This window comes from Aquila chrysaetos, chromosome 25 (genome assembly GCF_900496995.4).
Source record: "Aquila chrysaetos chrysaetos chromosome 25, bAquChr1.4, whole genome shotgun sequence".
NCBI classification, from domain to species: Eukaryota; Metazoa; Chordata; class Aves; order Accipitriformes; family Accipitridae; genus Aquila; species Aquila chrysaetos.
Genome location: NC_044028.1, coordinates 18,452,986 through 18,480,473, shown reverse-complemented (window position 1 = coordinate 18,480,473; position 27,488 = coordinate 18,452,986). Strand labels below are relative to the sequence as shown.

Sequence of the window (27,488 nt, the reverse complement as noted above, 5' to 3'; positions counted from 1 at the left end):
ACTTGGATGGGCAGGAGATCCAAGCTCCAGGCAGCAAGAAGGGAGGCGGAAGCCAGGACACTGCAGTGCTCTCCTCCAAGCTCCAATACTGGCCCTGGGGAGCCGCGATGCTCCCTGGCTGCACTGTCCCCCTCCCGGTCCTCTCCTCTCCCCCGTGCCACAGGAGTCGGCTCCCAACAGTGTTCCAGGGACACCATCCTGCCCACTGCTGGGATTTCCACCTGCTTGACTTTGTCCACTGACAGCTCTCAGGAAAACCAAAGAGCCTCCCAAGAAAGGCCATCAGCTCTTCCCTCAAAGGTCTGTGGCTCCCCTTGCAGTGGCAGGGCCACCAGTGTGGCAAGCCCTGGCAGGAGACTTCCCTGCCTGCTTCTCCCCAGGATGGCTGTCGCACCATGTCACGGTGCCCAGCAGCCACACAGCTTTCCCTGCAAGCTAGTCGGAGATGCACAGAAATGGGAGAGGACACGGGACACGCATCTTCGGCTGTCCCCCACAAGCCACCGGTTCCCCAGCCTTGACGACTGGCAATGCACCAGACTGCAGCCTGCTCCCACCAGATTCCTACCTAGGACTGATGGACAATTCAAGTCCCTGCCTGGAACACCAGACTTAATTTAAGGGTCCAAAGATCACAGAGGGCACAAGGCTGGAAGGGCAGCACTGAACACTGGCCCTTGGTCCATCCTTACACAGTACAGCCCAGACCAGCACATGATGGGTTGTAGCAGCAGCCTTTGTCCCACACCAACACCTACCTCTCAAAAATGAATGGGCTGAAGGAGAAACCCAACCACAGCCCGTCCAAGCCCTGTAATTCTCCCTACAAAGCCTGGCTGGCTCCTTTCCCAGCAGGCAACAAGCCTGCGTGAGGAAATACAGTTGTCTCCACCATCTACTCACCAGGCCCATCTGCTGTATGGTAACACACATGCTCTCCAGCCGCAGAAAACGCAACTGAGATAAACCTCGCCTGCCACCTTCCCAGACGCCTGTGCAGGAGAGGAGCTCCTCTCAAAACCACAGTGACCTGGCAAAGTCATCCACCCACAGAAGGGCTTTTCTTGGGAAGGGGACACTTTATAGGGAGTACGATGACGCAAGCTCTCAGAAGCCCAGCAGCCTGACGGCACAGATTGGCTAGAAGCTCTTTTTGGGTGCACACGGCAAGGAAAGGGCAACAGTCGTACAACCCCATACCTCCAGCAGCATGGACGGGGCTGGCCCCACATGGCCATGCTTCCCACCTCAGCAGCTCTACCCAACCAAGACAGGGTGCACATCAGCTAGGAGGAGACACCACCATGTTGGCAGAACTGCACCTACCTTGGCAATCACAACAATGTAATTATAATACTTAAAAAAGAATATAGAAGGTACTCAACCAAGTAGGCATGCTTTCAGCATGCTGATCAGACCCCAGGGAACCTCACTGCTCGCTCTGCCTTGCAAGAGTTGGGAATGCCAAAGACAGCCCACCGCCGAGGTGACAGCCTCTAGAGAGGGATGCTGGTTGGTACACCCAGGCAGCCTTTGCAGGCAGGATCCGGCAGCAGAGCTGCCTGAAAGGTGGGTGGCTGTTTCCTTCTGGACACCATTCCTGAGCGCACAGAGGTGGTGGGGAAAGGCTGTCACTAGGAGGGAATGGAGAGTCATTGCACGGTCATCGCTGGCCCTTTGCTTCCCTCTGGTGTGTCGGAACTTTCCTCTAACCAAAGCGGGGCAGAATTGTTAGGACAAGACAAGGAAGGGATTAAGGCGGCACCAGTTGGTCACCTCCCAAACCCACCTTAGGACAGTGATATCCCCTTCCTAGGGCTCTGCTGAGCTTGCGTGTCCTGTTGCTACAGAGCCCTGGCTCCTACACAGCCATCAAACAAGCCAGGGGTCTCCACCACCTTTGGGTGTCATCTGGGACCAAAGGCTTTTCTGGAGCCTCACCAGAGCAGGGCAACACAGGAAGGAACAGGGCAGGGTGCGAGACCAAGTGCCCAAAAACCTGCAGTTTGTGTCTTTCCTGCCAGCAGGGAGCTGGTGACGTGCCAAGTCTGTGTGATGTGCAGCTGAGCTCCAGGGCAAGAGATGGCAACCAGCCCTGGACAGAAGCACCTTGGACTGCCAGAGCAAATGGCTTGAGGTGACCTGAGCACTGGAGCAAGAGATCCCAGGGCTCCACTGCAGAGCCCACACTGGCAACAGGATTATATGAGCTTGTGTCAATTGCACACAGCAACAGAATCAGGCTGTTTCTCTAAATAAAACTCCTCCAGAACAGCTAAAGCCTTAAAACTTACTGCTTCAGTTCTCTCCTGCGGTAAATAAACAAATAAATAAAAATCAATTGTTCTAGTCAGCAACGTACAAACCCTGAGTTCTCTGAAACAGAACACACTGTAGCAAAATCCTCTTGTTCAACAAATACAAGAAAAAGCACTAGAACTTTGTGGAAGAAAAAGTAAAATCACAAAAAACCCAAACAAAATCCTGCCTCAATTGTCTGTGAGCTGCATATCATTTCCCCTCCTCCCCATCCAGCTGTTTTCTATTTAACTCCTTCTTTCAATGGCAGCGCATGCTCTGACCTAAGAGAGGACTGCTGAGCCATCTCCTGCATGGACCTACCACATCTCCAGAGCCAGCCAGAGTAGAAGACACCCGTGCTGGTGCAAGAAGGGGTGCAGGAGGTCAGGAACCACACAGCATCACTCTGGCAGTTGAACTGTTAGAAGGGCATGTAGGTTGGGATCATGGCCCGCACGTCATGAAGCCCAGGCGAGGAGATGCTCTTGTCTGAGCTGACTCACTCTTGCAGAGCCAGGCAAGGGCTGGTAGGCTGGACCACAGGAAGGTTGCAGCAGATATACTGGCAGAGCAGCACAGAAACACTATGAACAGGGACTTTCCACTTTTTACAAATTTCTATAGAAGCATCAGTGGAGAAAAACAGTCTCTGATTCATACTTCTAAACCCCCGAGGCTATAGAAGTAAGTGTCACCAGCTCTATGTTAGCATCATACAAACAAGGCAGGTTGCATAAGTATTTCCAAACCCTGCCTTTCCCACTCCTCCAAAATGAGACAAGAAAATGAGACAGGCTTCAATTCCAGTGACCTTCACCCAATCTCAGAGAGGCGCAGGCAAAAACAAAGCAGTGGAAAGGACCTGTCCCTTTGCCCTCTTCTCCCACTTTGCACCAGCACAGATCTGCTGAGCAAGGGCAGAGACAGCAAAGAAACCTCCCCTACGCTCACCTATGCTCTCTTGGAGGATCATATCAAAACAACGAAGTCAGGCAGCGCCAGGCAGGCCTGCTGCAATGGCACAAACGTGCCCACAAAACAGGGCTCCTTGCTGGACCTCTCTACATGTGAGCAAAAGCAGTACCCCACTTCCACAAGAGCAAGCACAGAGGATCCCAGGATAACTCAGGTCAGAAGGGACCTCAGGGGGTCTTCAGTTCAAACTCCTGCTCCAAGATGCATCTCTTAAGAGATCACAGCAAGTTGTTCAGGTTTATACAGCCTGGTCTTGAAAACCTCCAAGCACGGAGACTACATGACCTCTCTGGGCAGTGAACTCTACTAACTGACTGTCCTTGGGACAAAAATGCTTCTCTTTATATCCAGTCTGATCCTCTCCTGTTTCATCCTATGCCTGTTGTCCTCCCTATGCTCCTATGCTCCTGTCCTCCCACCACGCACTGCTGTGAAGAGCCTGGCTCTGTCTTCTGGATGATGTCCCTGTAGGTATTGGTAGACCTCCTCCAAAGCCGCCTCTTCCCCAGCCTGAATGAGCTCAGGTCCATCATCTTCTCCTTGCAGGACAAATGCTCCAGCACCCTGACCATCTTAGTGCCCCTCCACTGAACTAGTAGTTCAGTGGAGACTACTACTAGTAGTAGTCTCACAACTACACCTTTCTGGGCTGCACTCCTGCTCCCCTTGCACAGCACCGGGGAAATATGTGGTACTGTATGGGTCTGAGCCACCCTGCAGAACAGGGCTGGTGGCACACATCCTCCCCAGGGGAGCTGAGAAAGTGCTAAGGGAGCCCTGGTTGAAAGCTGCTACAAAACAGAGCTTCACCCTAGCAGGAACCTGCCAACTTCAAAAGCACCAGCAGTTCAGCCTTCTGGTGACTACAAAGGGACAAAACTGATTTTTTAAGAAACTCTTGCTAAAATAGCTTGGCTTTAATCACCATGTCTGACATCTCATGGTGTTCCAGGCACCACCACTGCAAGCAGCTGTCCAGCCCAGGACAGAGGTCGGCCTCACAGCAGACCTGGTCTGTAGCATCCAGGACCTGCAGCCCCCCATATGAATCATCCCATTGAGGTCAGAGGAAGAAAGAAAAAACAACTCCAAAAAGGACACCACCTTCCTTGTGCAACCTCCGTCTCACACCAGGCAGCTCCTTTCAGCCAGGACTGGAGCTGGGACCTTGGTCTGAGCTCCTGGCTGCACCATTCTCTTTGTTCCTTCAGTCTGGTGGAAGGGAACCACAATGGCTACAACTACACAAATTCCTCCTTTTGTTGAAGCAGTTGATGAAACAAAGACTTCTTGATCCTGAAATATCAATTTTTGAGTGCTCCAGAGCTTTATCATATATCTCCTCTCACTCTTTAGAGTCAATCCAGGACAAACTGTCAACTAGTTCCCAGGAACACAGCTTAGATAGGGAAAGGAAAAACAGCTGAGGGACCAGCCCATTCCACTTCCATGCCAGGACACCGCTTCTTTCTGGAGGTTACCTCCTCCCAGCCCCAGTGCAGTATCAGTGCTCCTAACTATTCACTGGGGCAGGACAATTACATTTATGCAGAAAATAGCATTTTCCACTGGTAATAACTTGAAATTAATTGAAGCAGGACAACTGAGTTTGTTCTGTTTAATAAAGCAATGGTGGCAGAGGAAAATCACTCATCAAAGCAGAAGGGAGAGGAAAAAAATAAATCTAATTCTGCAGCAGGAGACCCTGCAAAGCTGAGCACTTGAGGGTGAATGGGGCCATTAAAGACGCATCAACACCACACCATGTACCCACCCCAAAAGGTGCCAAGAGGCTTGATTAGATGCTAAGAGTTTTCCAAGCTAATGATGCACTCCAGTCCCTGGGAATTTCTTGGTCCCATTGCACCAAACCTCAGGAGGGTTCTTGCACAGTTTCTATTTAGCTTCTACTTTCCCACACTGGACACAGCTCACAAAGTGCTCCGCTGGCTCAGATGTGCTCCACTGGCCAGGGAGAGAACAGGCTGCGAGTTTTAATGAGAAGTTCCCAAGGGAAAATCGAACTCTGCTAATGAGAGGTCTGAGAGAAAAAACACTGGCCCCAGATGTATGGAGTTCATTCAGCAGTATATTTTTCCAGCAGCCAACAAAACCACAGAACACACTCTCAAACTGCAGCTTTCCCTGCAATTTACTTTGTCGTCACCTCCCCGAAAACAGGACTTGCCTGTCTTAAGAGAGACAGATGTTAAGGGTGAGAGGGGACATTTTGCTGTAGGACAGAGAAGAAAGGAGTTCAAGACAATGCTCTGTTAAGTACAACTCCTTGCAAAGGATGAAAGTGGGACAGAGAACATGCTCCTCTACCCTTCACTGGCCATGAAGAGGCTCCAAGGAACCTGTCAAGACCAAGGTGGGAAACAGGAGGGCAGAGGCACAGCTGGGACAGGAGCATCCTGAAAACTCCTGTCACATGCACCAAAGTCTGGCTTTGATGAAGGAAGGAAGTTGAGGAGACCATCATCACTTGGAGAGTCCTCTTCATGGCTGAAATCCCTGGCTGGATTTGGCCCAGGAAAAGGAGAGAAGGAGCAGTCTTTGAAGGGATCTGCCCATCTGAATACATGGTCACTGGAGTTGCAGGCCCAATGCTGCTGCAAGAATGCAAAGTGACACACATCTGGAGGGACCAGGCCTCACATTAGCTTTCCTCCAAGGCTACGGATATACAGGCAGTGTTATCCTAAACTGATGGGCTGGAGACAAGAGACTTTTATCGTTCTTCATGCAAAATCATCAAAGCAGAATCAGAATCTGGAAGGCTTGCCTTGTGAGAAAAACAGGACGTGCATCATTAGCCTTTAATATACCTTAATTGCTTCGATGTTGTAAGATATTATTTTTCAGAAGAAAACCAGTTTGGCTGGCAGAGTGCTGTGCAGTATAGGCATGCTGAGACAAGATCATTCTCAAAGGCTCCTTTCCTAATGAACAAGTTACCCAAATCTCTGCCAGGGCAACAAGAAGAATCCCTGGGGCTATGAAAGGAAGAGGCAGACTGAGTATTTCAAAGAGGCCAGCAAAGTCCAGGTTCTAGCTTTGCTCAAATGTCATGAGGTTTTGCAAGCTCTGGATTCACAAGCTTTTAATGAAGGACCAGGTGTCCCACCCTAAAGAAGCACCTCCTGTGCCTATCCAAGATTATTGGGATGCAAGGCCCAGACAAGATGGCCAACGGCAACGTGACCTCTTCAAAACTCGGGATGGAGGCATGGGGAATGTGCTACACTGGGAATCAGTCGCACAGGATCATCATGGGACAGGCTTTGCTGCAGCAAGGCTGGCAGAAGAACAGCCTGGGAAGGTCTCTCTGGAGGCCCAGCCCTGGGGACAGCCATCAGCTCAGCCTCAGCTCCTTTCAAGCTACACTATTTCTCATTAAGACCAATTCCAGCCTGTTGTTATAATTAATAACCTCACCTTGCCTCCCTGCATGCAAGTATGGGAAATTTCTGCAGTTGCAATCACAGTTCACTTCAAAGAAACCAATTTAGCACAGCACTACTGCTGCCATCATTCCTGTACTCAACTACTTTATTTACCTTTTCTGTACCTAATTTTCCTGGTCTTTTGGGTATCTGGGGAAATTAAGAGCAAACAATATCAAGCTCCAATTGCACCCAAGTATTATACTAGGTGAGGAAAATTTGTGTCATTAACTCAGGCCAGCACTGTACTATGTATGTGCTTAAACAGGTTTGATAATGCCTTAATACATGGATTTGGCTCAAGGCGGTGATGAACTAAATGGCCTCAGTCCATATCTTGCCTTACTTTTGACTACTCAACATTGACTTTGACCAAAATCCACATACAGTGGATATTTGAACCCACTTAAGAGCAAATACACAAAGGAGGTACACCAGTTTTATAGGTTTTTGTTACAGTTGCATGAAATTGGTGTAATTTAGGTGCAGAAAGCGTAAAGGATCTCTGCAGATACCGTAGTTCTGCTAAAACATTTGGGAGCGCCTCAGCATGCCTGCAACTCCCACAAAAGCTGCTCTTTCAGGGAAAAAGGTCCACAGTCTTCCAGCAAACGCAACACAAGAATTCAAGAACTTAATTTTTTTTGTTAAAAAGCCAACAGACTGGAAAGGCCTGAACCCTAGAAGACTGAAGGACCCAAGTTACATTGGATACTGGTAGCTTCAGCTTCTTGCACACTTGGAGCAAGAAAGCACTTAGAGAACAGTAGTTTTGTTCTTTAGAAAGCCTGGTAAAAATTGGTTCAGCTACTTTGTATGTTTTTTATAATTATACTCCATCTTTGGTCTGAGCAGCATCCCAGAAAGTTTCCCACGTACAATGAAATTGTCTCACAAAATTCTTGAGCGCCTAAAATGGAGGAATATTCAGACTCCATTGAAATCAATCCCACAGACCAGGATGATACATCTTACAGATCTGCTACTGAATAAAATGATTACCTGTTTGCAGGATGGCTTGTATAGAAAGGCTCAAAAAAATGCAGACTTTCACAGCCATCAAACCAAGGCCTCCACGCTGAAAAAACTGAAAGATGTGATCCACAATCCAAACAGGGTAAGGGTCTTGCCAACATTATGTGCAAACACAAGGATTATGAGAGCTGCTTTAACTCAGCATTTGGCCCTTCAGCTTCATCTTTTAAGCAATGCCAGGGGAAAGTCTTTTGGAAGCAGCAAAAATGAGTTTGGGAATTATATTTTCTTGAGAGGTTTTCATGAGAATGACCTGCTGCTGACCCAAGTCCCACAGCCATCTCCAGCCAGCATCCAGCGGGTGGCAATGCCCATGAACACCAAACAAATCTCCTGGACCTTTGACTCTCCACGCCAAGATGACAGGACAAAACCTCAACATCAACCACCGAGGAAGAGGGCTGATCCCACGCCCCAGCAGTCAGGGACAAGACTCAAACATTGGCACCAGGGGTGCTCCTCGCTGTGCGAGGCGCTTGCTGTGTACACATGCCGGTGGGTGCCCCAGAGCCCTGCTCGCTCGCTGACGTTCAGAACAGGTTTAGTACAAATGTGCATTGCGGTTTCACTTCAATGGCCCCAGCAGGAGGGAGTTTGCAATTATTCACACGTGGAGAAGCCTGAGCGCTTCTGTGGAAAAGAATGACAAATTTCAAACTCTGAAAAGATCCCCTTGGTTAGGAAGGAAGACTTTGAAGGAAGTACAGGGGCTCCAAAAACTTATTTAATCATTCCCTGACTGGACCATAAATCCTTCCCTGCCTTGAGGCAGCTCAGAAAACTTCTCAAGAGCCTATGAAGGGTCAATCCTGGTAGACACCTACCCTGGTCGATAATCCAGATGAACTGAAAAAAGGTGAATCAGGGTGAGGGAAGAGCGGTTCAGCCAGCAGGCAGCAAGGCAGGCTACGGTCAAAGGCCAAACAAGTTCAGATCTGGCAGAAGAGGAGTGTTGCCTGCTGACCTGGCTGCAGCATTCAGCCTGGACTCTCAGCCCAAAAAACTCTGGCCCTTTGAACATGGCAGGAGAAGAGATTATTACAGAGCAAACATGGCCCTGGGTGACATCAGCACATCATGGACTGATGGAATACCATCGATCCGATCACACACCCAGCAGGGACCAGTGAGACACCAAATCCTCTGGGATGAGCTGTAGCACAACCCCTCCATGGAGCAGTGTCCTTTAAACCTCAAGGTGTGCCAGGAAGAGGGGAGATACCAGGAGCATGTAATGGTCTCCTGTGCCCGCAGGAACCCGAGGACAAACACACCTAGAGCAATATGAAGCCAAATCACGGCCTAGAGGCAGTCTCTCCTCTTGCAGTCACCAGGGTTCCCTGCTGATCTGGACAAACCGGTGAGCAGTTTAACACTGAACATGTGAGCAGGACACATCATACAGGTACCACTCCCACTAGGAGCACAGACCTCCAAGCCTCCACTGAAGTTCAGCTAGCACAAGATGTATAGAAATCAGGGGATATCAAGAACAACAGGGGGAGGATTTATGACCGACATGCTGGATGTAGGAGGACTAGCAAGATGGCAGGGAGGACAGCTGGGAAGATTATGTTCTTTACTACTACTATTATACCAATTCATTTCAAATCATGGCAGGTTTTAATTTAAAAAGCCAACAGACATTGTGCCCTTTAAAAAGGGCACAAAAGCCGGTAACAGCAACGAACCAGGAGAAGATCCCAGGGAAGAGCAGCACAGGGCTAATGCCTCCCTCACAACGTTAACAGTTGCCAATAAATGGCATTCAGGGAGGCCACATAACATCCCCTTCACCGTGTCTTTTGCCCAGAGAGGAAGAAGGGCAAGACTTTGTTGTCTTCAATGCATCGCTGAGACCTAAACAAGGCTGACATACCAAGGAGAGATGTCCTTTTTTGCTCCATCAAGGATGCGTGCCACTCCCTCAAATCTGCTGGTTGAAGGGTCTTCCTCTGAGCTCCCTCCTCTGTTATTGCCTCTTAAGCGTCTCCATTGCAGAATTGCTGGGCTGGCTCTGTTCCAGGCCCTGCCATCAACCCTTCTCACCAAGCCCGGAGGGGACATCTGCTATACACACCTGTAGACTGGCCACAGGAATGCCTGCCTGCCTGCACGGTGCCTGCCCAGAAACAACAGGATGGTGACAGTTTTATACCAATGATTATCTATGCTGCTTGGGTTGGGAAAAGTGGGAGGGATGGCCAGAAGAACTCAAAGTGGAAGGATTTCAGATGAAATGCAGGAGGGAATGAACTAGAGGACATCTCTTGGGATGTCTCGTGTCTGGAGAGCATGGCATGGAGAGGATTGAGGAGCTCTGGGTGATGCTCTGTGAGCAACTCCACACCCCCACATCACTGTCACAGCCAGTGCCACCAGCTTAGCTCCAAAACACCACCCTGTACTTTCAGAAAGTAAATTAAATCCCTTCTTCCCAGGATGAAAAGGAAATTCAAAGCTATTTGCTGCCTTTGAGGACTGAAAGGCAAAATACTGCTGTTGGAGAGGGCCACTTGCCCCCTTGTGTGGCCCTGCAGGGGTTGTGGGGTGGTGGGGGCTATCACAATGCAGGCACAACCACAGGGAAGGAGGTGGGAGGACCCTGCCAAGCCCCTCTCTCCTTTTGTCTCACCAGTTCCCAGCCCTGCCCATAATCAGCTGCATGGGGCAGGCCACTATTTGCTTGAGAAACAACCATATTTTCCCTAAATTCTCCCTGAAAAAATGAATCAAGGCATAGCTCCAAGGTGCAATTAAGAAAACAACAACAGTAATCAAGAGGTCAGTACCATTTGGGATGGAGGGAAAGACTCGTGCTTCTGTGAGGTCTGAGACTAATGAGAGCGGGGCTGCAGCCTGGCAGAGGTGGGAAGCAGAGCCCCCAGCCTCCTCCTCCTCCTCCTCCTCTCCTGGGGCTTTGACTTGGCCATCACCCCAGCTCCTGGCAGAGCTGCTGCCCGGCGCTCTTCCTGCGAATGAGGAAACTTCTCGGGGCTCAAGTCCACGCTGCCAAGCTCTGCAGTGGCACTGTCCCACGCCAGACCACGCAGCGCCCTTCCCGCAACTGCCAGCCACGCCTGGGGCACTGCGAGCAGGACCTCACGCCTCCGGGCAAGACGGAAGGCAGCAGGGCACTGTGGTCCATCGCCAGCGGCTGTCAGGCTCTCTTCAGGATGATTAACAGGCCTTAATGAAAAGCTAAGCCAGTCCTGTGCCTCAGGAAAGCAGCTCATGCTTAATAACCCAGCCAACAAGCTTTGCACTGATCTGCAGGAAGAAAGAAAGATTGCCAAGGGACAGAGGAAGAGAGAGCAACTCTGGCAACTCCTGACATCCCTGGAGTTCAGCCTATGGTCGGATCAGGGCACAGTAATCAAGCCACCGCAGCTACGCTACAAATGTTATCTGGCAGCGAGGGAAAATGTGAGGATGGAGGTTCCTCCCAGAGCCAATGCCACCAACTACCAAGCCCTGCTATCTCTCAACATGCTTGAGCAGCTCCTTCGGTGAGAGGAGATCAGAAGGCAGAGGGCAAACCTGAATGTCCTCTCTTCTACTTCAGGAACCACACCTGCGACCCCTCCAAAGAACACCGATCCCAGAGGAAGATCTCAATGCACACAGCAGAAGCCCAGGGCAACATCCCAGATAAACTGGGTATTGGAATTTGCACACACATGCACACTCTCACTCTTTCCATCGAGTCCTTGGCTCCACACGCAACTTTCAAGTGCACTCACATTCACTGCCAGGTGCTGGAAAAAACATGCACGAAGGCTTGCAGTGCAGGCCTGCTGCGCTGGAGCCACGTCCCTCCACGCTTTACTGACCTGGGGTGAAGTGGGGCCAAGGGCTTGCTTGGTCACCTTGGCTGCCTGGGCCAGCATGGAGAGCAGAGGCTTTGAACAGCAGTAAACCCCCCGCAACCTCACAGATGGCTCCAGCCTTTCCTGTTCCTCGATCATCCGCACCTTCTCCAGCTCTGTTCCCCTTCCCAGGTTATGTCAGGTCAAGCAGATGAACGCAAGACTGCACAAAATTTGTTGCTGCATCAGCTGTGGTTTCAGGAGCCTGTTGCCATTCTGCAGCCAGCAGGCTCTGCTCTCCTTGCAGGCTCGGAGGGAGGAAGAACAAGGAGGGAAAAGCCGCCTCAGGTGCTGTTCAGACTCAGGGCAAATGAACCAGCATCTTCTCCACGCAATAGGAGGAAGAAGCAATTTATTCTGACAAATTGTGAAAGCCTGCAGCGGGGTTGGCCCTTTCTGTCAAAGCTGGTGTACCACACAGAGGCTTACGTGCTGGAGCAGAGAGGGGAGGGTACCGGCAGTCAAGTGATATATGCATCACTCACAGAGGGAGGCGATTAGCAACTCAGAAGAACCAAGCTGCAAAAGATACCTGCCTATCCACCTGGGATCCTGGTGGCAGGCAGGCACAGTGTGTGCTAGCCCACCAACACTGCCAGGGCTGCCAGTGAGCAGCAGGGGCTCAACAGGGCACTCGGACACACACTGTGACACCTCTCAACATACCCCTCTCTAGAGGGTTCATGTCTCAACTTTTCCACCTCAAAAGGGGTTGAACGTTTGGGCATAAGTGCCTCTGGGATGAGACGCAGTGCTAAGGAGCATCCAGCAATGTGGCACAGGTAGGACGTTCATATTTGCATCTTGAGCTTGTAAGTGAAGTTCAGGTTGGCTGTGGAGTGTTCACAGTCCAGGAGGCCAGGAAATAAAAGCTCTTAACTTGTAGGGGACCTCTAACAAGAAGGATCTGGGATGCTAGGTGTCTGGATTAGTCAAGAGAGAACAGGCAACAGCACAGAAGCTCCCTCTTGAAGCAACATAATTCCAGTGTCCATTTGGTCTCCAGTGAATGTACAGATATGGCTGTGTCCTTCTTCGCTTGCCTGCCTGGCTGCCAGATTCCCTCTTTCCACAAAGCAGCTGGAGGGGTTCTGGACAGAACTGGGAATGGCTTTCCCACTGCAGCCTAAGAAACACCGTCAGCACCTGAAAAAACAAAGACTCCATGCCTGTACACACTTCTACCTATGTATCTGTGCAGCCCTGTGCCTGCAGTAGACGGTGGTGTTTTGGAGAGCCTTGGATTCTCCTTCCATGGGACCTGTTATCTAGACAGCAACAAAGGCACTGACAGACCACGTGTCCTGCCCAACTGCTAAGTCTACAACAAGTCCAGAAACCAAACGTTAATTTCTCAAGTCTTGGCAATGCTCTTTCACCATCCTCTGAATTATTCCTACTCGCTAGCATAATGATTTCCAAACCTTTGGGTCAATCCAGACCTGCTCTTTGCAAGTAGTAATAACCAAGTGTGGGAGCACTCACTTGCCTGCATCCCAGAATAGAAAGCAGCTGGAATCGCATCTTAGTGCTGCCAACGGGAAGTTGAAAGACTTTCAGACACTCCTCTCTTTCTGCTGACTCTGTCTTTATGGGCTCTTCTCCCTGCTCTCCACTACATATACAGCTCCTTTAACTGCCGATTTTCCACAGGTGGTGAAGTTCCAGATGCTCCTGGGAGGCTTTTCCAACTTTATTTATTCTATTTAAATAACAGGGGCATATGGTTTATTACAGCTATTAAAGGGTTTGTATATGTATGTGGGGGGAATCTTAAGAGAACAAAACATGCATCTGAGCCTGGGATTCAGAGAGCTACCAGGACCTCTGAGCACCCAGACACTAGACACCATCGCCTGGCCACAGAGGAGCAAAGAACCACCTCTGTCTGCAAACATCAGACCAAGGGCTGCAAATGAGCTTCTAGCTTCTCACCTACATCACACTAGGTCCTTCAGTGCTAGCGAGGAGATTTATACCAGCCCGAGACATCATCAGGACTCCTGTTCCCTTTCTAGAACAGCTGCCAGCCCCTGAACAGGATGAAGGCCTAATCTCCAGGACAAGGCCAGAGCCAGATATCAGGTTAAACAGGATCTAACTAGGAGCTGAAGCAGCTACACATGGCCCTTGGAAGCAGGATGTTCATGCTGAATCAAGCTGTGCCTTCTCCCTCTACAACCAGGGGAGCCCTGGCTAAGGACAGACTCAGTGTGCCCGGCACTGCCTGCACACAAGGAGAGAGGCAGGCAGGCAGGGAGAAGCAGAGCACAGGCTGCTCTTTGAAGGAGGATCTAAGCATGGAGGCACAGAAAGATTAGAAGCCCTTCAGTGCTACGAACCTGAGAAAGTGGGAAGGAAAGAAAGCGCCAATGGGGCTGATTTCTACAGTTACGTTTTACAATAAAGACTTACCTGCTCTCAGCAGGGAGGGCGGGAGGCAAGGAAAGGAGCAAGAAACTGAACTCATTAAGATGCTCTCTCATCTGGGACAGCTTCAGCAAGGAGGGTGGACTCTTGGGACCAAAGGACACTTGATTCCCAGCATTTAGCTACCCATACCTGAGGTACGTTTGAACAATCACTTCAAAAGCAACCCCTGCAGAGGCAAGAAAGCCAGATGAAGAGGAAGCTCTACTTGTTGTTTTTGTTTCTCTGTCTTTAAGCCAATGAAGGACTTTCATTCTAGGTGAGGGTCTGTGGTCTACCTCAAAAGAGCCTGCGCTCCCTGGAGAAAAGAGCAAGGCAAGGGCAAGGTGGCCATCTGGAGTCAAGAGCCCTGCAGTCCCTAGACACTGCAGGGACTGCTGGCCCTGTGCTTCTCTGCAAAAATCCCAGCTACTCCAAACCCCCAGAATCTCACTGTTTCCTAACACGTCTGCAGCAGATGCCTTTTCCAGTTTTCTCACCGGTACATCACACAAAAAGCAAGTCTTGTTGACATCAGGCAGACCTATCCTTGCATCTTTCAACACTTGCCCAGTGTTTTAAGAACCCAACATGGAAAATGCTTTTGAAGCTTCACAGACAGCTAAGAAGAGGCTAAGATGAAGGCATGGTCTTGTACTTTTATTCTGCTCTCATAATACCTAGTCTCAATGCAGGGTGGTCAAGCTCAAGCACGGTGGGGAGGAGGCTACAAACACAGGCGGAGCACACATCCAAGGAGACAGTACAGGCAGCTGGGAAACATGTTTGCCAGGACAAACAGCTCCTGGTGTGGGACTCTGTAGATAGATCCCTTGCATGAACTAAACGGCAAAGGTTTTGCCCTTCACACACCACACAGGGCTATTTTCTGCCATTCTTCCCAGCACAGCCTGTAGAGGATACATGCATTCTGCATCAGAAAACACAAGCACATGTGTGTGCAGGGTAGTTTGCAAGTACAGGTCCATTTGCACAGATGAAGACTACCTTCTGCTATCTTTAAGAACAGGGAACAACTTTAGATATCACACACCTGAACAATAGCATTTGCAACTTACATTAGCATCCCTCCTATCCCATGTTTGAGGCCGTTTCACGCCACTTTCCAGTGCACCAATTGTTAGCACTGGAGGCTAGGGTGGGAGAAGAATTTTCCTGTTTCCCAGGACTAGAGAGATGTGGGACTAAGGCTGAACATGCTATGGGCCTATAACTGGAAACAGCCAGGAAAACTTGATGGGACTGTAAACCAGGCATGCTCAGGACTCAGCCATAGCCCCTTACTCCCACTGCAACTTCCCTCTCACGTGGAGAGGCTGGAAGAAGAGATTTACTGGTGGCCGCCAACCCGAATTGCTGCTCAGCTAAGATTTATGCCGCAATTTGTAGTGCTGTTAAAATAAAATTGGAAGAGTGGTGGGGGAAGAGAAAGAGAGAATGAAAGAGAGGGGAGGGAGAGGAAATGGATCAGGAGCAACAACACAGCTCCAAAGCTGTCTGCTCCCATCTCTCACATCTCCATCGAATAAATCACCCTGCATTTCCAACTGCTGTGCTCCTGCCTTCAGTTCCTGCAATGCTAATACCTGGACTCACTTCACGGGGGGGGGGGCACATGCAGGGTACAGTTAATAGAAAACTGTCCATCTCCACAGCTGCTGAAGTGTCAGGCTCAATAAACAGCGCAGGCAGAGAATGGCATGAAAAGTCCAGGGCATCTGGGCATCCACAGGCTGGTGGCTGCTTGCAGGATTTCCACAATGCAGCCACCAAGGCTCCAGAGGACAGGAGAATGGACACCCTCTACTCCAAATGTAACCCCCTGCCTTCTACCTTCTCATTCCAGCACTGGTTAAACAGCATTTCTATCTGCCAAGGTCAGAGGTGAGCTAAATTACCCCCTGTACCTCCAGGAGCTTGCCAGCTCTGCAGGAAAAAGGCTGAAGTCATGGATCAATATGCCTGCACATGCAAAGAGCCACAGGATTCCCCCCACCAAGATCCCCACTGACCCCTCCTCTGAGGAGAAACCAAGGAAAGCTCAGAGCACCTTGCAGCTCTCACGGAATCCTGGCTCTGCTCTTCAGGACTGGATGCTGACAGATGACCTTCAAAAAAATCAAAAGCAAAACCTCTTAGTGAACTTTACAGAACAGCTTCCTCTTGACATCAGGGAAACTCACCCCACCCCGAGCCAGCTGCTCTGTCCCATACTGCTGAAACCTTGGAGGAAATTCAGAATTGCATCCAAGGAGACTTTGGCCTTTCACCACCTCAGCATCCCTGCTCTTTACAGAAAGAGCCAGGCCAGCCTTGAGGATTCACACCTTATTACAGAAACCACCACTGGGCAATTTGGTGAGAGGCCCAAATATCAATCCAATACTGACCATACAGGCATTGGTGAGCTCTCAAGCCCTGCTGCTGAAGTACCTTCTCACGGTGCTCAGCCAGCAACTGAGTCCAGTTCCTTCTTGCAGGGGAGTTGGGAAAAGATGGGATCCTGTGCATAGGCTGAGTCCCACACCAACAGCAATGGATCTGTCTTCACATGCGCAGCTGACCTATAAAGCTCACTTACTTCTCTTTCTCATGTGCCTGAACTTTAGAGGGGACAATTATCAACAGTTTCCAAGAAATTCAGTGGGATAAAACATGCTGATCTTACTGTGGTTTGGCTGTGAATGCTTCCTCTTGCACAGCCTACTTGTCATTTTCATTTCCTTGCAATGATGGCTTCTAGGACAGCCCTGGGCCAATCTTAAGTACCAGCATGCACATATAAAATACCCCTGGATGTGCAGAGCAGACCCAGAACCGTTCCCTCTGTGGCACAGCATCCAGTGCAGACAGCAAGACGGGCTCCTTCAGCATGTTGTGATCCCCACCAGCCTAAAACCCTCCCCTGCACCTTCCTGCCCCACTGGCACCAAGTGAAATGTGGCAGTCAACAGCACCTTGAGGCCACCCAGGGCAGTTGCCGCATCACAGGAGATCACCCACCAGGATACCATTGGCAAACCAAGGAGTTCCAGGAGGACACAAAGAGCGTTCCACCACATCAGAAGCCCACCACGCTCCCACCACCCCATCAAACAAAGGTTCAACACAGGAACACACACTTGGCCTCAGATTCAGTTTGACATCGCTGTGCACTTTGAAAATGGTGGCTATTTGGTTCTCTGGCTTCTTGGAGACAGCAAGGAGGACTGGGTGGGTTATGTGGAGCTGGAAGGGCCAGGAGCAGAGCCGAACAATGCTGTGCTGGGGCAGGCTGAGCCATACGACCACCAAGCAACCCAACCTGCTCCTTCTGTTCATGCCCCATGCTCTATAGCTACTGCCACCCTAACTGAGCCAGCAACACATCTGGCCAATTCCTCGAGCAGTCAATCAGGCAGTAATTACCAGGGAAGCCCCTACAAGCTATACTGTACCCTGGAGGCCTCTGGACTCAGTAATTCAGACCATAGTACTGTTTACTGCCTCGTAAAGATGACACATACTTAAGTTAGTGCTTTGACAGCTGGAATCTAGAGGATGCTTCTGGCTTGAGCACATGCAATTAACCCTCACGTGTCCACGTGCCACAGAGAAGCATCCTGCCATCACAGCAATCCAGCAGAGGCCATGCTGGGGCTCCTCTAACAGCTCAGCATTCCTTCCCTGCAGTAGGACACAGCGCTTCCTACTAAGGAGGGCAGCTCCTGCTCTTGTTTAAAGCTCCTGAACCTCTTCAAGTCACACACACTCTCACAAACAGCTCTTGGGTAACCTCAGCATACATGCTCCTCAAGGACAACTTGAAGGACATCACTGTCAACCTACGGACATGGGACAGAGAGGAGAGAAAGACTGCACGTGCCCTGCCTGCAGCAGACTTAAACACTGCACAAGACAGATGGGTCTTGTCAGCTGCTGTGCCCTCCCCACCACGTCACCACTGACAGCAGCCCCTCCAATAACCACTCACACATGCACTGAGCGAGCCAGGGGCTGCAGTGCTCACACCAGCATGCCCAAAGACACAAAGCATCTAAACATTTGCTGTAGGAAAACATAAGCCAAGGAAAACAGGCCACTGTGCCAAGCTTTGCTAGGAGATTCTCTAGGGCGTGTGTAAAGCAATGATGTGCCCAACACACATCACCACATATGTCATGGAGGCTGCTGGGCAAGACAACAGCAGCATCAATGATCAGTCCATTCTGTGCCACTGGCTGCAACCCTGCAGCTCCTGCAAAAAAATCTTTTCCACATTTCAGAAGCACCGATTGTTTCCACATTTGTCCCTCCCCACAGACAGACACAACAGCCGTGGGGTAAGGCAGCAGGAGAAGCCTCAGCTCCCCAGCAGGGAAGGTTAAAGAGGACCCATTTGCTACAGCTGGTGGCACAGGTCTAATGGGAAGTCCCAGTGCTGCATGGGGCATGTGCCAGCCAACACCAGGGCTCTGAATAAAAGATGTCTCTTCCTTGGTGTCCCAAGGAATCGGGAGGAAAAATACATACACACACACACGTGCGCACGCACACACACACATCTATCCATCTATCTATTTATAGTTTCACTTTTCCAAGGTATGTAGGTTAAAATCAGGTTTTCAGGAAGACAAAAGATCTTGCTTGTGCCCATCTTCTTCCCGTTCCAGAGTTGGGAAAAGCCCTGCCAAAAGGTGGCAAGAGCCAGCCTCCCAGTGTCTCCTTTTACTCTAACGAATCTGCCATGCTCCAAATGCAGGAGCCCAGCTCTATGGAACTACAAGCACCAGCATGCAATATCACTCTGAGTGCTGGGAGCAGCAGGGCTTGAACCCATGCGTCTGGAGACAAAGCTAAGCTCTGTACTGCTCTGGGCAAGGGCAGGCGAGGCCCCTCCAGCTCCCAGCAAGCTGCCGACTTGGCAGCCTTTAAGCACCTGCAGCCCAAACTCTCATCCTCACCCCATGCACTGCCCCAACTCTCCTGCTGATTGTCCCACTGCCATCCAGAAGGGCTGCGGGGTGCATTCACACTTCACTTCAAGTTTCCTTCTGGTTTGAATGTCCTGCTGCAGCCTCATAAATGCCATCTGTAACAGAGGAACAGCTTCTTTCTCTTCAGATCAGTTCTTCACACCTCCTCACGGTGACCTTCAGCACCTACCCCTCGCAGGGATTCAATGATGCTTGTGGGCACGGATGCTGTGAGATGCACCGGCTGGCACGGGCTGCCGGCTGCAATACTGGTGCCTTGCCAGTACCAGGCAGAGTGGGAAGGCTGGCAGGCGCGGCAGGGTGAGAAGCATGGGAAGGTACCCAATTCAAATAAAAGCCCAGGGCAGTTTGTTGAGGAGAGCGGCTGATAAGGCACAGCTACCTGGGTGGGTTGAGGATCCCTGGGCAGGAACAGACAGATGCAGCCCCAGCTTGCCAAATGCAAACAGCATCAAACCACAGCTTATCTTTCCTCTCTGTGTCCCTTGAACAAATCCCCTTCTGTTCATGGTAGCCCCACACCGGGGGGGGGGGCTGTTTCATTCGAGGGAACAAAGGCTTGCAGAGGGTTCGTTCAGTACACGCTCCCCTCTGTCTCCTCCACACACAAGCACCAGCCTGCAGCCCAGATGGGATCAACACAGCCTTTCAGTGCCACTGTCAGCTTGAGGCCAGGCGCTTGCAGCAGGGGGTGGATGCGGGCGAAGGGAGACTGCAGCTCTGCGTGTCTTCCCCTTTTCATTTCTGAATCACGTTAGTCGGAGACCCAAGCCCAGACCCACTGGTGTCAAACTGGATTAAGTCACCGGTCAGAGAAATCCAGCATGTGCTTTTTGCAGCACCCAGACTTGTGGCACTGCACCTTGCTGCTCTCAATTTCATGAAGGGTTTGCCACGTCAGGAAGCTTGGCCGTGATGGGTTTGCAGGCTCAGCTGGATAATTTTGGAGGAAAGCAATGAGCTCCGGAATGAACCCAGGAAATGGCTGGCCACTTGGCAGCACTGAACAGCTTGGAGGGGAAGGGAGTTCCCTGCCTGCCCCACAGGCAGAAAGCAGGAGGCTGTTCTTGCCTTCACCTGCCCTCTCACAAGCCCAGGACAGCAGGAGCATGAGGTTAATGCAGGCCCATCTCCCTCCAGGACAGATGCTGCACAATGTTAGGTGGATGGGCTTGTGGTTTCCATCCTAGCTCTTTCATGTTACCCTGGGATAAGAAGAAATAACCCCCCCCACACACACTTTCCTACATTTTCTCCTTCCTTGCAGCAGCTCGGCCAGGCTCCTGAGCTCCCTGCTGTCATCACATCCATCCATCAGCTCCTTCTGGAGGACTGAGACCGCTTCACAGCTCCAGGCTACATGCATGACACCTCTCAGGGGGGCAAGTGATTTGCCATGAAACACTAGACCAAGCTCCTGCCTCTACAGCAAAAAAAAAGTCAAGGGAGCAATGCAGAAGGGTTGCTCTGGAAAAAAATCCCTGCTCTGGCTCCTCTTACTATTCCCTACTCTTAAAAAATGAAAAAAACTCCAAAAATTCACCACCCACCAATCCCTCTCCCACCCCACCCCCAACATACCTGCATCTGGAAACACGTCTGCTCCAAACACAGTACCAAAGGGCTCTACCAGGCCCTCTGACCACACATTGCTGCAGCACGGAGTACAAGAGGCCAGCTTCCTTCACAGCAAAATTGCATCTCCAGGATCTCTTCCCGAAACAAATGAAGAGAATGGGCCCACAGATCTATGCACAGCCAAAGCTGGATGCTAACCTCCTTCATGCAGTGCAGCATCTTGAGAGCACCAAAGCAAAACTACCCAATGCCTGCACTTCGAGAAGGACCTGAACCTACTTTCCTGGAGCAAGAGTGCTCAGCTACTGCAGTCAGGAGTGCCCCAAAACCAGGTAAAGGTGCTGCTTTCCCTTCTTAAGGTTGGCAGTATCAAAGGCACAGGTCTGCTGTGCTCTCCATGCTGTGACAGCAACACTCCAGGCAAGGGGTTCAGGCATTTCTGTTCAGATTCTAGCCAACCCTGCTGCGTAAGATGAGGACACGTGCTCCAATTGACTCTCTGCCCTTGCTTTTGTCCTCTCTTTGGAGAGGGTAAGTGAGCAGGATAGCTCTCTTACCTGCACTTGTGGGAAATGGAGATGGAGATGGGGAAGGTTGGGGGCAGATGGGGAGCAAAGGGAGAGTTTGCCTGGGTACCTGTTGAGAACTTTGGTCACTGCTACTCTGCGCCATCCTCGAAGTTCTTCATGGCTCCAGAGCTATAAATAGCCTCAATTTAAACAACTAAGAGGCTTTGTGAGTGAGCGGACTGCTGGAGCAGCCAGCATGGAAAGCGGATGGGCAGGACTGGAAGCCTCAGGCGGAAGAAACAGCATACCATGCTGCCAACTCCTTGGCACTGCACACTTTCTTGAGCAAGACATTATTCCAGCTGCCACGTGCTTGGTGAGAACTGGCAAGCAAACAGTTACAAGCCCAATGTTCCCATCAAGCAGGTATCCACGACAACCTGCAGCATCATTACTCTACCAAATCCCAGCTGAACTTCGATGCCACAACAACTTCCAAAGGGAGCACAACCTGCACATCACGTATCCGCCTCACTGCAGCACCTGGGGAACACAAGCTCCACTCTGGTGTGATGAACAGGCATGTCCTGAATATCAGAGCTGATGTTAGTACCCTTGTGGTTTGGAAGAGTGGTCTCTTTTTCCTGCCTCATCCCTCCTCCATGGATATAGAGTCAGAGCAGGTTTTGGTTATCCCCAGCTTTTCCACAGCCACATGTCTCTGTTCTTTGCATGGAGGCTTTGGAGGGGGAGTTGGACCAGCTGGACCCCAGACATCCCTTCTAACCTCAACCAGTCTGTGATTCTTGCAAGATGCAAAATCAACTCTCTGAGCACACCCAAATCCAAGCAGGTTGCTGATAAAAAACAAGGAACTGTGCCTGCCCCAACCCCAGCTCTGTCAGGGTAACTATACTCCAAAGAGCACAGATGCTGGCTCGCTGAGGCTGTCAGACCTCCTGAGGCTGATGCCTGACCTGAGGTCCGATGACAGAAAACAGAAGCAGGGAAACCCTGCAGAGTCACGTGATGCTTTGTCAGTAGCTTTTCTTCCCAGACATCTCAATTCTCCTCTGGGCCTTTGTTTCCCCAACAAGAAACATCCTCCAGACACCAATTCTGCTTATGCTGCACTCGGAGGTGAAGTGCCACAACACAGGAGGGTGGAAAGGAGCTGCACACAACAACATTCCCCCTCCATACGGCTCCCTGCCACTCATCGGTATGCCAGTGTCCCATTATTAACATCTCCACCAGCCTCAAGATGGTCAAAGGCCCCGAGGCAGAACCGTGTGATGCTACCCAGCAGTTTTGACTTGCTGCTTTTCAAGCATTTAAGCCACGGGGTTCACAAATCATGGATGTCTCACTCTGGGTTTCTCTCCAGAAGTAAGTGGTGCTTCTGGGGAGCCGGGGGGGTGGTACAGCAAGTGCCCTCCCACCAGCTGCCAACAACAAAAGCAGGTCTCCTCGCCTCCCTCTAAAAGCAGATGGATTTATATATTTTTAGCATTTAAAAACAAAATAAAGGAGTCTGCTCTCCCTTCACAGTCATTGAGGCCCAGAGGTATTTCATTCTGAAGAGGCTTTTATAGAAGAACACAAAGCCTTTGCAGAATGCTGTGGGAAACTCCATAAAATGCATATTCTCTGGAAAAGGAAGGAGCTCGGAGAGCTTTGGCCAAACTGAGTGGTGGGCAGAGACGCTTAGATTCAGCTGCACAGATCTTGCAACACTTTCCCCAAAAAGCCTCTCCTGAGCAAAGCAAACTCAAGCAGTCCTCAGTTCTCAACAGGACCCTGTCGTCCCTCTTTACAAATTCTGGGGAATAATGACTAGATGAACAGAAACACTCCCTTAAATCTCATCTGGGAGACAGTTCAGTGCCCTAATTCCCTCCTAACACCTTACAGTTGTGGAAGGGTGCACACTGGAAAGGTCCCACCGCCACTTCCAGCAGCAGCAGGAGAAGCCACCACGAGCCCATGGTTCCCAAACCATTCAGTTGCAGCAGCTGCAGCAACGGAGCTATGTCCTGCTGCCAGCACCCAGACTTGTGGCACTGCACCTTGCTGCTCTCAGTTTCATGAAGGGTTTGCCATGTCAGGAAGCTCAGCCATGATGGGTCTGCAGGCTCAGCTGAACGCTCTCATCCAACAACAGCCTAGGCCAAGGTACATAAGCGTATGAGCAAGGAGGAGGCCAAGGAGACATGTAACTAAGCCAGAATTTGTCTGGCTACACACAGCTACCAGGGATGTATTTAAAAACAACATCTTTGCCCTAAGCAGAGATTTTAGCAATAAGATCCCTCTAACTAACATGCATATAATGCTTGGTATCTCCAGTCTTTAAGTAGCTATGTCCTCCTGACACACTGGGGAAGGGAGGGACATGCTCCTGTTTAAAAGGCGGGATGTTGACACACAGAAAGAGCCTGTGCAGCCTGGTGCAGAAGAGACCAAGGACTCAAATCTGGATGTCATAAGTCTACTGCTTCTACTGTTAAGGCACTTTTTCTTCTCCCTCCTGTCCACCTGTCTTTAGCAGACAGGGAACTCCAGACCACCAGCCTCACCCAGACAATGCAGCCTCCTCCCAGCTTCTAAAATCTCGAAAGCCAAACAGCACTGATCTATTCCCTTATTCCCACCCCACCATGAGGGAAGCCTCCCCCAATTCCCCCACCAAGTACAAACCAAAGTCACCTGTGAAGTACTTGCATCCCTGTTTTCCTGCCAAGGCAGGCCCGCATTCATCCCCACGACAGACCAGAGCAGGCTTGGCTCTGTACTGCTCTAGAGCAGCCAAAGCATTATCAGCTCTGAAGGCAGCCACAGGCAGGGACTGGAAACCAGCAGGAAAAGCAAAGTCTATCCCAGAACTCCTGTCCAGCCTCAAATTGACTCCCCAGTACTCCACTTCCTTCCTGTGCTACAGGACTCCAGGGACGAGGACATTCAGAGGCAAGGCTACCTACCCTGACTTGTTCTATTGACTTACTTAATTTTTTAAAGGAATGTATTTATCTGTTCCTCTCTGGAAACCAATCATCTGCTGCTTCTTCACCCTGTTGTTTCACCCGTCTCGCCATGGGAACCGCGGGTACTTTGATGCCTGACAGCCTGGCTGATCTCAGCAGGTCTTTTGAACCCACTTCCATAATCACTGCCTAAAGCGAGCTCTTCCCACGCAATTCACTGCTTAGTGAATCACGGCCAGTCATTTTCCTGTCTCCAGGAACCATGCGGCACTTAGCCGGGATGAGTTCTCTTCTCCCTTTAGCAGGGGAAATACATAATTATCAGAAAAACCACTCCTGTCCTAACAGGACACCGGCTTTATCTGCACCAAGACCGGCAGTTCCTGTTCTTGCCCCAACATCCGCTCCACCATGAAGGCTGGTTGTTCAGGAAATTTATTTCCACATGTCAAGACTTCACTTAGTTTCTCAAGCTCCTCCAAGCTACAGACTTTGAATCATGAGCATTCTCAGCTGGCATACATGAGGCTGCAGAGACACAACCTTTTCAGTACCCGGTGCCAGCTTTGCACTGGAAGCTCCTAAATCTCAGTGCTGGCTGCGCACGGGCATACAGGCATATTCATCCATGAGCTGTCGACACATTCCCCAACTCTTCAAGGCAACAGAGCAAAAACCAGCAGTCCAGAAGGAATAATCCTGCAGGAAGGACCCAGCTCTGTTTGCAGGATCCCTCTAAACTAGAGGGGACAAACCTACACAGCACAGATCACCGACCAGAACTGTGGACCAGCCACAAAGGTCGGTACACACAGCAATAGATGTTGGGAACTGCACAAAATAGCCTTTTTAAAGGCCTCTTGGGCATTGCTAGGAACTCAAGTCCATGATTGAGAGCCAAGACAACAGCTAATTGGTTTCACACTGTTACCAGCTCAACAAGGAAACCCAAGACAGGGCTACAAAGGAGCAAAGCGTGACGTTGCTTGCCTCAGAGTCTCCCGGAGTCGTGCACCAGACACCGTGAAGCACATTCCGGGACTTGCAGCAGCAGAAAGGCAAGAAAACAAGGACTACATGACAGATACTACATGACCATCACAGCAAACGCCTCCAGTGAAAAGCCACAACAGCTCGGGGACACTCAGAAGCAAGCAGCTATTCCTAAAAGACTAGCAGCTCCAAACAGACTCAAGCAAGTACAAACACCCAACCAGGCTGGACTCTACACAAAGCAGGCATTAGGCAAAGGCTCAAATATTATTAGCACAAAAAGTGGCAGCCTCTGTAGCCAAGCCCCCGGGCAGAGGAATTTTAGATGCTTTTGACATACCTCTCAACCTGTCAGAGACTGAATGCAGGACACCAGCCCTCCAACATGAAGAAAAATTCCTCACTGCAAGTGGCTGACAGGGAAGGGGCAGAGGCAATGACTCAGAGACACATTTGAAGTGCTGATTTCATCGATGAGGGATAGAAATTGAGGGTTGGAAACACTGAGCTCTTTTTCGGAGTAATTCTGTTTTGGAGTGTTTCATTCCCCTGGATCTGGTATTCAAAAGCATTTCACTGCTTTTGCACAAAAACAGCTTCTCCTGCTCTTTTGAGTTCAGAACCTTTTGCTACTTATCTCCACCCAACCTGGAGTCGCAGTCCTCCATCTGTGATACCTACAGTGTAGTTGGGAGGTCAGAAAGAAGAGGAGCCACAAGAACTTGGCAAACTTGTTAAAGGAACAGAGATCCCATTCCCAGGCAGCCACCTTCACAATTTAGGTGAGTGAGGAAGAGCTGGGATGAGTCCTGCAGTCTATTCTGCAGGAGACATCAGCAGCCCTGTAAAAAGGAGATGGCTTGGCGTCACTCAAATTGGTGAGAATTTGGCTCTAGCTTTCACGAGGAATTGAACTGAGCCTCTGAATGAAAGGACCTGACACCCAATAGGATGCAAAGCAACTTATCTCCCAGGTGCACTGCCCCGGATTCAAGCTGAGAGGTAAGCAGGTAAGCAGGCTCCTTCCCCTCCTCCTTACCTTCGCACCCGCTGGTGTAAATGCTGATGCTGCCGCGTTATAAGGGCACTTTCCCAAACAGGGCCACTGTGACTACTCCTATACCAGCTCACGGCTGGGTGCCCCGGGTAGGGTGCGCTAGTGAAGCCATGGTCCGACTCCGTCTCTGCGGCCAGCGATGAGGCAGAGCTCCCCATGGTTCCCCCCTACCCAGGCCACGCTGAGATTTATCCTAGGTTAGGTCCAAGCCAGTGGCACGGGCAGTTCGGGTGGAATAGGCGAGGCGCTGCGGCATGGGCTGCTGTAAAGTTCCCAACACACTGGAGAAAGGAAGGTCGGTTCTGATCAAGAGTTGGAAAAAAAAAAAAAAAAAAAAAAAAAAGAGGGGAAAAAAAAGGAAAGAAAAAGAGAGAAAGATAAGGTATGATTTAAGCAACAACCCTCCCAGTTTTAGAAGCCTATTAATGCATGCTCTGACCAGCATCCCCATCCCAGCGCTCACTGGGATGGGAAAGGCCATTTCACTGAATCCAGCTTTTGCTGCCTGGAGATGGGGATTATGAGGGCTCTAGAAGAGGCTCTCCCTAGTTAAGTGTCAGGAGTTCCCAGGGACAGGGAAGCAGCCGGACTAGCGGAGGAAAGCACACCAGAGCCCAGCAGAAAGCCCTTGCTACAATGGTAAAGCAGCAGAAAAGGGGACAAGCAAGCCTCACTTAGAGCCCAAACCAGCAGCCCTTGGGAATCACACGCACAAAAAGGTTATTCTGAAAGCTCTGGGCTCTGACTGGCACAACAGCTTTTTAGTTACCCCAGCTACAAGGAGTATGACTTGATGGCTTGTATGCAGTGAGGAAATTTTATTTTTCTTGTATGTAAAATAAAATATCCCTCTTTTCCTGTTCCCCACTAACACCACAGTATGGCTGAAAACAGACAGACTGGGTATCTGCACAAGTACGTTTTCTGTGACTATTTCACACAGCGCAATGAAATACGTTCAGCTCAAGCCAATTTTTAGCTGATACCGAGCATACCCCCACCCACAGAAGCAGGTTTGGGGCTTTGACTGTTCTTCCTTTTCTCCCTCTCTCTTTCCTACTTTTTAGAACTTATTCTTTGAGCATCCTCACAGTTAAACTACAGAAATGTTTCGTGTCCTCTAGTATTCAAAGAATTTTAAACATACACGTCTCTCCTTAAAGGAAAAAGGCACGGCAATCTGGATGCACGTCAGGAGGAACGGATCAAGGGAACATTTAACAGACCAAAAAAGAAGAAATGAGGAAGAAGAAAAAATTAGCACAGCTGAGCTTATTCAATTACCCACCAGGATTTATAGAGATGAATGAACTACAGAAAGACCTTTGCAAA

General features: G+C 50.2%; 1 protein-coding gene across 9 annotated transcripts in view; it reads right to left on the bottom strand.

Annotated features, from left to right (window-relative positions):
* The window catches only part of CAPN15 (calpain 15), a 56,240-nt gene that overhangs the window by 18,797 nt on the left and 9,955 nt on the right, over positions 1-27,488 (bottom strand). For 7 of the 9 annotated variants that reach the window (XM_030001497.2, XM_030001495.2, XM_030001496.2 and 4 more), the window contains one exon: positions 26,139-26,458. The exons of the other annotated variants lie outside the window; for them this stretch is intronic. In XM_030001497.2, the coding sequence (XP_029857357.1) occupies positions 26,139-26,314 (176 nt within the window). In that variant the 5' untranslated portion in view covers positions 26,315-26,458. The remainder of the gene's footprint in view (positions 1-26,138; positions 26,459-27,488) is intronic. 9 annotated transcript variants of the gene reach the window in all.